Raw genomic sequence first — 13,963 nt, forward strand, 5'->3', positions numbered from 1 at the left:
CAGATGGGAGGGAGAAGAACCTATCTACCAGCTCCTTTCTCCCATCACCAAAGGCTCATATGACAGGGACTTTGGTCTGCTACACACCCACAGTGCACGTGGGTAGACACTGGGAGAATCCCGCAGCAGACGCCTCAGCAGGAAGCGATGCCAAGGCAATAGATGAGACAGGTGTGGCTGTGCCTGAGAGGAGGGGCTGTCTGTGGCTGCAGGAGGTTGGTCTGAATCTCCTCTGGGGCTGGGGCTGGGGCTAAGAGACTGGAGGTAAGTGAGAGCAAGAGGACCTGAGCAGCTTATTAAATGTGTGCGTGCTTCACCAGTCTGAAGTACCCCTCTAAAGATGATGTGGGTCCACATAGCATGTCAAGAAAGTTTTCTGAAGAACGTGAAGCATCACCACATTGAAAATCCACTTTCCACTGTGAAAATCTGGCACATCAAACTAACATCAAATGAAGCTCGGTGGAAGAGGAATTCTTTCCCAGAATGCCTGATCTCAGTGGACACAGGTCTCCGGGGAGCTGGAGAGGTACTGGGAGAATGAAATGAACAAGGAAAATAAACTGAGTGAAGCCAGTCAGAATGAGCTCAAAGTCAGAAGACCTTGTTCCTATCAGTAAGATGAAGAAAGGGGTTCTCTGTTGGTTCACTCAACAGACAGTCTATAAAGAATTTTTAGCTGTTTTAACTTATTTTTACTGGTCACCTAGTATGAAGCACCAATTGCAAGTGCATGTTTACAAATTTACATTAAAGTAGAGGGAACACTCCCAAGGAACCATGTGCTCAGAATCTTACAGGTGCTGTTCTGGAAGGGAGGGAACGTTACAGAAAGGGGATGTGTTTATCTGTTGGAAGAATGTGAGCGGTAGGAGAGATACCAGCCTGAATAGGCATTACTTAAAGGAGGAGAGAGGAAATGTACATGACTTCAATTTCTTTATAGTCATCAGCTCTATATTGATTTTTTAATCTGTATACCATTGAATTTAATTGTGAGTAGATATTGAGAAAAAGGTTGACACTTTTTCTACAATCATGCAGTAATATTTCAAAAGGAATTATTTTAAAGAAAATATTTGAAGTGTTAATAATCTTTAAGAAACATTCCCATTTAAATTCTGCATCCAATGAAGAAATTCAATTATTGAGTTTTTCCAAATATGCATAAAATGATCTAAATGTTTTAAAATTAATATAGAGCATACATGTGTTGTTAAAATGCATAAAAGGGTTATAGAGAAGACGAAACATAATGAATACAATAGTGAAGATAGTGCAACTTTGTTTTAAACAACAAATACATTTCAATTTCTGGTTTAACAGCTGTGTAAACTGCTACAGAAACCAGTCTCTATAATCATATCACTTGGCATATTCTTGAAGATCAAGTGCTTGGTTATAGTCAGCCATAGCTTCCTCAATCGCACCCATTTTACCACGAACTTCTGCTCTCAGATTATATACCAGGGCATCACTAGGGTTCAAAGACAGAGCTGTCAAAGAAAAAAAATGCAAGATGTGTTTTATGCTAACACTCGAAAGGTCTCAGTTTTTAAAATAAAAATCTTATAATATAACAACTTTAGTATTACTTGTTTGAAAACATTTTCTTCATATGCACCTATTTAAATTTAAAATATTGAATCTTTCTTAGAAAATTAAATTGGGGAAACAGTACAATGTCTTTCTTTGAAAGGCTGCCAATGCTTGTGTGTAGTTTCCCTAATAATTTTCTGCATCTATACTGACCAATACTGCAAGTTACTACATAAAGAAACTCATATTGATTACATTAAAGACATGGTATATAAAAACACTCATTTCTAATGTAAGTTTTTCTAGACCAATAAACCTGATAGGTTTGTTCTTTTATTATTTAAAAAACACATCAACCACTGTAATCTTACCCAAAACATTACAAAAAATATACCTTTACTGAGGTCTTCCTCAGCTAATTCATATTGCTTTAAACAACAATAGAACTGTGCTCTGTTAAAAAACACCGCAGCCCAAAAGGGACAGCTTTCAACTACATTTGCAAAATCTTCTTTTGCTTCTTCATACTTCTTTAATATTGTATTTGCAATAGCTCGATTCATGGTAGCACATTCATTTTCTGGATCAAACTTTAAAGCCTTTGAGAAGTAGTCGCTGGCCTATAAAATGTGAAGATAATGATAATCTGAATACAATTTAATTGGCAGCTATACAGGAATTTGAAGTATTTGTACTCTTAATATAAAATTAAGGCCAATGGCATTTCCAGGGGATACTGGAAGCATTTCATCCCAGATACAGATGATAAGAAGGTGAGTTGTCTGTAGAGAATGCAAAAAACAGTAATAAAACTGACCAACAGATGGTCTGCTTTTTGTTATCACCCCAAGTAGGCAATTCTAGACAACATCAGTGATGAAGAATAAGAGACTTGATCATGCAATGCAGTATACAGATAATGTATTATAAAACTGTACAATTAAAACCTATGTAATCTTAACCACTGTCACCCCAATAAATTTAATAGTTTTAAAAAATAAATATTCTTCTCTATTAAAGTGAAATGTTTCACTACCTTACCCCCACCCCATAAATCCCAAATCCCTACACAGCACAAGAAAAAGGTAAAATATAAATTAGAAAATAAGGTCCCAATAAGAAGATAAAATATATTAGAAAATTAACACTTTTCATATAAAAGCAGAGTATCTAAGAGCTAAAGAGATAAATTTTGAAAGTAAGGTTCTAAACCATATTAAAAAGGGATTAAAAACTCGGTTATACTATGAAAAGCTATAAGGAAGGATGAGAGAAGATAAACACCAGCTTGTCAAGAAGATCAAAGACTCTATGTTATTCATAACTCATCATCAAGCTGGAAGGACCCTTCAAAGTGTGGCCCATATACCAGTATTGGAGTCTTGATCAACAACAAATTAGAAATTAAAAAAACAAACAAACAGGTCCTTTGCCAATGGCTTGAGATGCTGATTAGACACCCTACCACTGAAGGTAAGAATCTCTTCTCTAACTCCATGATGGATGAAAATTTGGCTCCTACTTTAAACTTTCCTAAAGGAAAAGTCATTTTCCACAATAGAGCTTGCTCTCTCCAGTTCCTTACCACTTGATTTTTCCCCAACACCACAATCTGGCTTCCACCTACCTCTCCCTCTTCCATGAGTTTTGCTCTTGTTAAGGTGGAAGAGGTCCTCAAGCCCAGTGGACATTTTCTAGTTATTTTCTTCCATGACATTTCTGTGGCATGAACACTCTTGACCTCACCTTCCTTCTTAAAACTTTCTCTGTCCTTGAATCAGGGTGCCTCCCTGTTTTTTCTCCTACCTCTCTGATCATTTTCTATCAGTGTCCTTCACAGAACTAGTTTTCTCTGTTTCTCGGGGATTTTTCCCCTCAGTTCACTTCTATCATTGGTGAAAGGAAATCCTGATAGCATGGTCAGGAGCTCAGACCATGGAGCCAGATTTCTAGGTTCAAATCCTGGCTCTACTACTTATCTCTGCTTTGGGGTAACTAAAGCTCTCTTTTCCTCAACTTTTCTCATCTGTAAAATGAAGGTAACAAATAGAAATCTATGTCCAGTGCTGCTATGAGGGTTAAGTGAGCTAATAGTAAAGTATGGAGAATGATATGTAGAATCTAGTAAGGACTAAATTATTATTGATTCTAGAGGCCCAGTGCACGAAATTCATGCATGAGTACGATTCCTAAGCCTGGCCTGGTATCAGGGCCGATCGGGGCCTTCCATCTCCAGCTGCTGGCTGCTGGCCGCTGGCCAGGGCCTTCCTTCATTCTGTGCCGCCCCCTGGTGGTCAAAATGCATACATGTTTTAACCCTCTAGAGATTATTTGCTCTGTTGAAGGACCCTTTCTCCTGACCATAAATCTTTCCAGTATAGTCAGAAACAAAGGTAAGAGGCCTAGAGCATAGTAATATAGCTGAATGACTATTTTAAAGTCTGCTTGTCTTTAATAAAGCCCAATCATCCAATACATCAAGACAGAGGGCAACATACATTTTAGATAAAATATTTGCCCAGCAAATGTATCCCCCAGTTTTTAAGAAAGAGCCATATTAAAAAATATTTATCAAACTACACTTCAGATTTAACTGAAAAGTGTCATACATGATGCCCAGAGTTATTAATGACAAATATGTTTAAAATGTAAAGGCCTTCTTCTCATGTGGATCTTAAACATTTAAGGTAACAGAAAATTGCTCTGGGCATTTTAGTGGCCTTCATCTCATTAACTAATTCCATGGTGCAAAGAAACATTGTTAGGACCTAGCCAGACAGTGGTCTGAGTTTGATGAAGTTCAAATCAATTGACTCTGCCTTGTCAGCCTAGGGAAATATTAGCCTCCCAGCTGTCCACTGAGATCTCAGCTACAAGTCTCATTCATGCCTTAAAGAATTAGACTTTCAATAATTCTCTGTCCAAGCACCTAGCTTCACTACTGAGGTCAACCAGGCTCATCACAGGGATCAGCAAGCTGTTCAGGGTCATGCTCTAACTTGGGAAGAATAAGAGCTAAACCAAGGCAATGTCAGAAGACACAGAATGAAAGGGATAAATCTGGGGGGGGGGGGGGGGGAGAAGCAAAACTGACTGGATTAGATTAAGGAGAAGAGGAAGAGAAAGTCATGGTTGACGCTGGTGTTTTTACTAGGGTGACTTTAAGTTGAGAGAAGATTTATATGAAGAACCACTGGACGGAGGGTAGAGGATATAGAAATTCTGTTTTGGCCCTAATGCACTTGTAAAATATCCAGATTTAGCAACTGGTGATAAATATGGGTTAGGAGCTCAGAAGAAAGGTGGAGGCTGACATGCAGTCTAAACCACGGGTACAGACAAGCTTTCTGAGTAAGGAAATCTAGGGAGAAAAGGAAGGGTTTTGATTCTTGGCCCTACAAGTTTACAATCTAATTGGAGTGAGGAGATAAGAGATCAACATTCAGAAACAAGTGTGGAGTGACACAGAGTAGCACTGAATCTGTATAGAAAGAATTGTATACAAATCAGCAGAGTAAAGATCTCATTTTAAATTCATGACCATAAACCTCAAATGACAGCTTAATGTTGTCTGATAACTATGGATGCTGCCAGATGAGGGGATTGCTTCTTAAATTATATAAATGTCTAACCATTATGCTATACACCCAAAGCTAATAAAAACATTGTCATCTGTAATTCAAGAAATTTTAGAGAAAAAAAAGAATTGTGCACTGAAAGACAAAAAGAGAACTTAATCTTTTCTGCTACATTTCCCTAGTGTGTTCACCCTACCACTCTCTAACACAAGCATTTCACATTTTCTCTACCAAACTCCTAGCCACCCCGTTTCTCTTTTTAACTGTCCACCCCCAACTGCCAACTGATGCTTGTATTTAATGGAGGAAATATAACCAGTAGGAATGCCTACTATCAATATTTACCAAACTATATTCAGCTGTGCCCTCTCTGCCTTCCCTTATGACATAATGCATCATGCATCCTGCTCCAAGCAAAGGCTACCCCTGCAACTTCCAAACTCTAACCCCATCAAATTCTCAAAGATTTTGATCCTAATTGTCCCTGCCACTCTCTCCTGCATCAATAACTTCTACCTTTATCCTAGAGTCTACATCAGTGGTCGGCAAACTCATTAGTCAACAGAGCCAAATATCAACAGTACGATTGAAATTTCTTTTGAGAGCCAAATTTTTTAGACTTAAACTATATAGGTAGGTACATTGTTATTAACTTAATTAGGGAACTCCTAAAGCTTAGGAAGAGCCACACTGAAGGGGCCAAAGAGCCGCATGTGGCTCGCGAGCCGCAGTTTGCCGACCACGGTCCTAGACCCTTCTCATTATTATAGAAGCATGAATCAATTAGCCCACATCTGAAAAACAACAACAACAACAACAACACTTCTTAACCCACTCTAGCTACTACTCCCATTTCACTACTCTTCACAGAAGAATGTCTTGAACCAGCGGAACGGTCCCTAAGTCTTCACCTCACATTTTCTCCCCAACCCTTCCCACTCCAGCCTCTGCTGCACTGCTGTTCCCACAGTGTTCTTGCCCAAGTCCTCAATGGTCTCTTCCATCCTCCTTGTCCTTGACACCTCAGCAGCATTGACAGGACACTTTTCCTTTCTCAAAACACTTATCCGTGAGAGTGATATGCTCTCCCGCTCATCCTGGCTGCATGCTCCTGCCTCAGTCTACTTTCTGGCCTCTCCTTTCCGCTTCATTTCTAAACATTGGTGCTACCCAGGACTTGCTCCTTAAACCCTTTCTCTTCATCTATACTAGTTACCAGGTTATCTTATATAGTCTCACAGATATGCTAATACTGGTGTAATAATGCTTATGTGAGACTGTATTAGGCATATATCACTTCAAATATTTTCTTATTTATTTTATATTTCTTCTTCCAATAAAATGTAAGCTACATCATAAAAGAATCCTTTTATACCTTGTTTAGTTCTGTATCCTCAGGGCATTTATAAATGCCTATCACATGGCAGGTACATCATAAATATGTGGAGATTGAAAGAAGCTAAGTGGAAACAGGAAATATTTGCTGAATTTTTTCAGCGAAATATAGATAAGAACCATAGCCTCTTCACACATGAAAGCCTCAAAGTTTGTTTTATTAAGAAGTGTGGTGAGCGCTAGCTGGTTTGGCTTAGTGGAAAGAGCATCGGCCTGTGGACTGAAGGGTCCCAGGTTCAATTCTGGTCAAGGGCACATGCCTGGGTTGCAGGCTCAATCACCAGTAGGGGGCGTGCAGAAGGCAGCCAATCAATGACTCTCATCATTGATGTTTCTATCTCTTTCACTCCCTCTCCCTTCCTCTCTGAAAGCAATAAAAATATATTTTTTTAAAAAAGAAGTGTGGAGCCATAACCGGTTTGGCTCAGTGTATAGAGCGTTGGCCTGCGGACTGAAAGGTCCTAGGTTCGATTCCGGTCAAGGGCATGTACCTGGGTTGCAGGCACATCCCCAGTAGGAGGTGTGCAGGAGGCAGCTGATCGATGTTTCTCTCTCATCGATGTTTCTAGCTCTCTATCTCTCTCCCTTCCTCTCTGTAAAAAATTAATAAAATATATTTAAAAAAAAGAAGTGTGGTGACAGTTTTGAGTGGTGAAGGAGAAAATAGAGGTGACAGGTCTCAAAAAATGCAGGCAATAAAAACAACTTTTTAAATGAGTGCATTATTTTAGAAGGCAAGGGCTGTGAAAAGCTCAGAGAAACACAGACCTTGTGATAGCCTTCCAAACCGAGATAGGCTAGAAAGGACATATTGTAAAGTCCTTTACTATAGCATCAGAGGGAGCTCAACTTGGAAAGTTACTATGGCCCATCCTCCTATTTCCCACAAGAACCTCTGCTACTAGAAAAGGAAAATAATTTATTACATTCAAATATGAGTAACAGAAAAGTAATTCACCTGCCTTCATGGCAAAAACAAGGATGAAAGCAATTTAATTTTTTGAAAGTAAAAACTCACCAGAAAAAAAGTACTGCTACAGTCTAGATTAAAGATTATAACGCATTTCAAAATGAACTAGAAAAAATTCATTATAAAAGCAATTCCATTTAAGAAAAAAGTAATTCAGAAACAAAGGATCTCAGAAAAGTTATGGCCAATAAGGTCTGACATGGAAATATGATGGAACTACAAAAACAAACAAACAAACAAACAAAAATCTAAAGAGAACTTGAATTCTAAGATCTACAAGGGGACAATAAATATCTCAAAAAACACAGTGAAGAAGGCAACAAAAATGAAAAAGAAATTAAGAGGTTTAAGGAATGAGAAAAACAGTTGATATATAGAAGCTAAAGGACAGGAGATGGATAGAGTTGCCCAATGAAGAAAATCAAAACCACGAAACAGAAAAAAAATTGTTCACTGAATTCAACAAACTTTTCTGAAATCTACATATTGAAACCACATACTGTGTGCTTATTAACTTTGACACCAATGGTCAACTCTAAGGCATGCATTGTTGAAACTTTTCATTGAAAACATTTGGTTATCCTAACCAAAAAAAAAGTCACAAATAACAAAAATTGAATTGTATTCAGCTTCTTGACATCAACCTACAATATCAGAAAACAGTGAAACAACACAAGATACTCAAGGGAAAAAAAAGAGGCCAAGGGTTTTAAACCGAGACATGTCTCCTTAAGATATAAAGGCTAGAGGCAAACAGTGATGAACATGAAAAAATCCAAGGAATATTGTTCGCATGAGCCCTTTCTCAGGACTCTATTAAGGGACCAATTTCAGACAACCAAGAAATAATCGGTTGGGATGGAAACTGGCAAAAAATCTGGTAATGTGAATTGAACATACTTAACTGGAGAACTAAGATGAAAATTTGAAATAAGAGTAACAAAATAATACGCAAATATTAAATCCTTTGGCAGTATAGGAATTATGAAACTCACAAGAAAATGGAATAACAGTGACAGTGGATAGTAAACTGATAAATTAACTCAAGCATATTTAAGAAAATAAATAGAAAAAATTTAAAAGAGAATACTTTAAGTAAAATTGAATAATAGATGAGAGGGAGAGTAATTTATTGTTGTTCATAGTAGAGAAACTAAAAATACAAGGAAATAAGAGTACTATTTCTAAAAACTACTATTATAAAGGCAGCCACTAGGGCAAAACTGTAAATTTTCTCAATATCAGAAAAACTGAAAAAAATTAAACAGACCACAGAACAAAATTCTTCTAAAATACATGAAAGCAGAAATAACAGAACAAAAACAAACATACTGATTATGCCAAAATGAAAATGGGCTTAACCCACCTATTAAAAGATAATTACTTTCAATTGGCTTTTTTTTCTTTTTTAAAAATAATTCCTTATTGTTGAAAGTATTACATAAGTACCCTTTTCCCCCGTTAACCCTGTTCAGCCCTCCCCCAAGCAAAATCCAACTCTATGCTACACAAAAGAGACACATCTAAAACAAAAAATTCTAAATGTTGAAAATAAAAGGAAGGACAAAGAAATACCAGGCAAAAGCAAACCAAAGGGAATCAGAGGTCAGATCTGATTTATTCTAAAGAGCTTTAAAAAACAAAGAAGTACATTTACAATGCTGAAGGTTACAATATATAGTGCATATATAATATGTATTAATATCTATACAAGAAATAATGCAGCAGCAATTTTCATAAAGCAGAAATTACAAGAAATATAAAAAACTATATAGAACCAAACCAATAAACCTTTCTCAGTCCAAGGTCAACCAAATGAAAAAAAGAGAAGAATGGATATTGACTAATTAAAAATATAATTAATAAGGTGTTTCTTATACTTCTTTGAAAAGAACCCTTTAATGTTTTTCAATATTTGCCATATATTAGACCACATTAAAAAACTCAATAAGAACCCAAACTAGAAAATATAAAAGTCTGTCTATCTGGACATTTCAAATGCCTTATTAATTTATTATTGAGTCAAAGGGGAAATAAAATTACAAGTGCAAAATTTTAGGAAAACCAAAATTAAAACTTCAAAGACCAAAGTATGTAGGATACTGCTAAAAGCAGTACTTGGAGAAAAGGCATAACCATAATAATTTATTACAATAGAAATGAAAGGGTGATAATAAATGATTAGCTTCTGACTCAAAAAGATAAAGAATGGATAGCAAGACACTTTGGTAAGTCCAAAATAATGTTTGCTGGACAAATGTTGAATGGATGGTGATAATGAGGAGAATAAATCCAGAGAGGTTAAACATTTAATTAATTATGAACATTCTTACGAAGGACATTTGTTTAAAAAAGAACTAATGAATGATTAGCCTAGGCTATAAGGACTGAATTTTAAAACTATATATAACAAAGAAAGCATTTAATGAAAAAAGAAAATGTTAAGGAAAACACATTACCTGGGAAAACTGCCTGTGGTGAAAGTAGATATTTCCTGCATTAAAGTAAGCCAGTGCGTATGTAGGGTTTAAAGAAATTGCTGCTTGATAGTCTCTCATTGCATTTTGTTGCTGGCCCATAAACTCATGAATCACACCACGATTTGTTAAGAATTCTGCTGTAGTATTGATCTGCAATTTAATAGTATGAGTATTTAGCATCTGGGAATAGTATTTATCTCCGATTTCATATCTGCAAAAATGAACGTTATGAAATCTACTTGTGGGAAGCTAGTAACTTTCTAGTTCAGGTGAAGCCCTATTAGAGCAAATATTTTGTGGGAGGTCTCAGTATGAAGTTGGTTCAATGTCAACACTTTGTTGATTTTGGTTATAATAAAATAAATAATCTTAGTGCTTTACTCAGTTCCTTTCCAAAGAACATGGAGGAAAGCTTATCTGCATAGTTCTGTTAAAGCTGGAAAAGAAATTAAATAGTTAACATGTTTATTTGTTCTAAGCAGCAGCAATTATCTTTCAGGTCTTCCCTTTTTCTCACCTCAAAGATTACAACATCTACCCGAAGCAACAGAAACAGAATCCAAAAATCTAGAAAATAAAGAGGAAGATTTTCTTTCATTGTATACAAAACCTGAGGTATTTATTTGCCTTTTCACTACAGAAGAATCTTGGGAATTACATTATTCTTCCTGTAGTTCCTTCAAACCCAGAACATTATTTTTTTTGCATTCATTTTTTATTACAAAATAATATTGACGCCATAAAACTATAAATTGCATTTACTGAGAGAATCAACATTTACCAGGAATTTTTTTTTGAATTTTAAATGTATTCAGGTTATAGAACTTACAAGCCACGATAATTCTTTAGGAATCTCTTGAAACAAAATATATATATTATTTTCTCTACAAATCACTTTAAAACATAACAGGATATTTTTACTTAACCCTATTCATTGATGGTGTTAATTTATGCTAATTATAACACAATCTAAGTGGATTTTTACCTTAATGGCCATGTTAATATCCTGTATTGCAGCAAAGTTATTACCCATCTGAAGACAGACCACAGCTCTTCCTTCATAGGCTAGGTAGCTCTTTGGATCAACTTCTATGGCAATGGTAAAGTGGTTCCAAGCTTTCTGGAATTTTTCTTGGGCCTAAAATAATTTTCCATTTACATGAAGTAGGAAATTATCCATAACATGACAGATATTTGATTCTAACTTAATCAAATAAAACCTTTAGAAAGCATATATTTATACAGTGCTAAATGTAAGATATTTTAAACAAGAAGTAGGCTATAATTACCTCTGAGTATTTACACCAAATTTTTAATTAATTAAAATAAATCTAATAGAGTCATTTCATACCAATCTTGGACAACATAAAATCACAGCCACCATGTGAAACACATATGCTTTGGACAATCACCACAAAATTGAGCTCTTCATGCACAGGCAGAAATTGTATTTATTTGCTTGGCATTGGATCTCTGGTTATGCATAATATACATAATAAAATAAATGTGTTGAATAAATAAATGCATAAACTACTGGTATAAAACCTATTTTGATAAATTGTACAAGCACCTGGAATTTTAGGATCACTACACATATTCCATGAAAAATGCATGCAAATCTATGAAGCATCAATTTATACTAACCTTAGTGACAACTGGAAAACAAGAAAAAAGATCAGGAGAGGGACATTGTGTATAGAATGGTGTCAGAATATTTCCTAGAGAAGACCAACTGGCAACTAAATACCTCCTTGTGGGAAGGCAGTGAGTTGATGAATTCAACATGGTCCAGGGCCTGTCCTTTATAAGTATTCCCATGAGTTCAAAAACCCAACTGGCCAGAATCTCAGAAGCTGACTCACATTAACCAAGATGAGCCCAGTGACTCTTGCATAAAACTAATAAGGCATATAATTAGTCAGATATAACTAATAAGACACTGTTCTTTAACCAGCAAATCTTCTCCCTCTTGGCAAATTATGTGAAATTCACCACAACCATCACAAATTCATTTCATAACAAGGAATCAGGAAAACTGAGATTAAGTTATTAGAATATTAAGCTGCAAACAGCCTCACAGTAGGATTATCTCTGTCATCAGCTCCTGACAACATCTGTTTTGCTCACTTCCATAACTCTAGTGCTAAGCACACAGTAAGGAAAACTGTATTTACTGAACAAATGATCACTGTCCCCTGAGGAGGATTTGAACTCTCCTTCAGTCCTTCCTTTCTTGATTCAATCCTTCCTCAGACTAATGTTTTTTTTAGTCCTTTTCCATGTTGATATGCATCCAGTGACATCTTCATAAAACATGAATCGAATGTCACTGCTCTAGTTAGTGATACTCACATTTTTAACTTACTGGCAAGGCCTTCACCTCCAGTTATTATTCAATTCTCTAGTCTCACCTCAGGTCACTCCCCACAATCCCTAACATTCCATTCCCTGGGCCCTCCAACTCTTTCGCTATCCTAACACTGTGTCCTACCCCCAACTCCTATGCCTGATTAATTACTAGTATTTCACACTTCAATTTAAATGTTAATTTCTTTAAAAGCCCTCCTTTACTCCTAAACACTTGGTTTCCTTGTTATAAATGTTCCAAAAACCCAACCTTTTCCTTTGTTGCATATAACTAAATAACGAATCATATGACTACTTGATGCTCATCTCTCCACTAGATAGTAAACTCCAAGAAGAACCAAGTATAGTTTGTTCATTACTCTATTCCTAGGCCTAGATCAGTTCTTTCCTATACTACGTGCTCAGTAAATGCTTATTAAATGCAATAAATGATGATAACTCATTCCACTGGGTTACAGTCAGCTTTAGATGCTTTGGTAGTCATCATGTATATCTCTTTAAATTGACTTTGCAAGTTTCTACTGTGATCCAATAATGGCTAATTTTATGTTTAATTCTTAGAAGGCAAGCTTATTTTCCTTATTAAGAAGAATTTGGGAATATCTCACTATAACCACCAAGCCCAACAACCACTTTCAATATTAGTAATCTTAAACCAGCCAAACTCACTTATTTTTAAATGAAAAAAAAATCAACTTTAATTGAATTTTAAAAGAAATTTCTGCAATTTGCAATATTTGAATATAATTTTTTGCCGAGTGTTTAAATTTTTGAAATTAAAAGGAATAAAAAGAGAATTTAAGATTATTTAGTTCCTTTTCATGGAGAATACAGCACTTTCAGCACTTTATTTCGAGGAAGTCACTATGTAGGAAATGGACCTCTGTGATCCATCTCCAGCATGGTCAGCTTTTGATGGAATTTGCTCAATTTCCCCAGGGCAAACAGAATGCAGGGAGGAGGAAAGAGGATATAGGAACAAAGAACTGTGTATGTGGGCCAACATCATGGTGGAAAACCTCTTTCCCACACACACCTCCCCCCAGCAGGTGCCAGCCTCGGCTAGACAGGGGGAGATAGAGGCGGCTAGAGAGGGCCTCAATCCAATTTTTTTAAATGGTCCAATGGAAGATAGCAAGACCTAGGTGATGTATGAGGAAACAGGTGACCCCATAGTACTCGGCCAATGAGGAACTGGAGGGGAGACTGAATAAATAGACTGTGTTGACTGCCCCAAGTGTACCAATACAATAGCGATGAACACCCGCTCTCATGGATGTATTAAAAGTCTCGTTTTCATCAGGTTATAATGTTCTTTATAAAGAACATTATAACCTGACTAGAGGCCCGGTGCACAAAAATTTGTGCACTCGGGAGGGAAGGGGGGGGTCCCTCAGCCCGGCCTGTGCCCTCTCGCAGTCTGGGACCCCTCGGGAGATATTGACCTGCTGGCTTAAGCTTGCTCCTGGGTGGCAGAGGGCAGGCCCAATCCCTAGGTGCAGCCCTGGTCGGGCTAAGAGCAGGGCTGATTGGGGAGTTGGGGCACTGCGCCCTGTCATGCATAGAGCAGGGCGGATTGGGAGGTTGCGATGCCACCCTCAGTCATGCTCAGGGTAGGGCTGATTGGGGGATTG

General features: G+C 36.8%; 1 protein-coding gene across 1 annotated transcript in view; it reads right to left on the reverse strand.

Annotated features, from left to right (window-relative positions):
* Positions 1-1,365: 1,365 nt before the first annotated feature.
* TTC6 (tetratricopeptide repeat domain 6) overlaps positions 1,366-13,963 on the reverse strand; it is a 44,780-nt gene continuing 32,182 nt past the window's right edge. The window contains exons 10-13 of the mRNA XM_014453244.2: positions 10,948-11,100; positions 9,942-10,112; positions 1,934-2,159; positions 1,366-1,496 (exon numbers count right to left, since the gene is read on the reverse strand). Of these exons, the coding sequence (XP_014308730.2) occupies positions 1,366-1,496; positions 1,934-2,159; positions 9,942-10,112; positions 10,948-11,100 (681 nt within the window). The remainder of the gene's footprint in view (positions 1,497-1,933; positions 2,160-9,941; positions 10,113-10,947; positions 11,101-13,963) is intronic.

Source organism: Myotis lucifugus, unplaced genomic scaffold (genome assembly GCF_000147115.1).
Source record: "Myotis lucifugus unplaced genomic scaffold, Myoluc2.0 scaffold_22, whole genome shotgun sequence".
NCBI classification, from domain to species: domain Eukaryota; kingdom Metazoa; phylum Chordata; class Mammalia; order Chiroptera; family Vespertilionidae; genus Myotis; species Myotis lucifugus.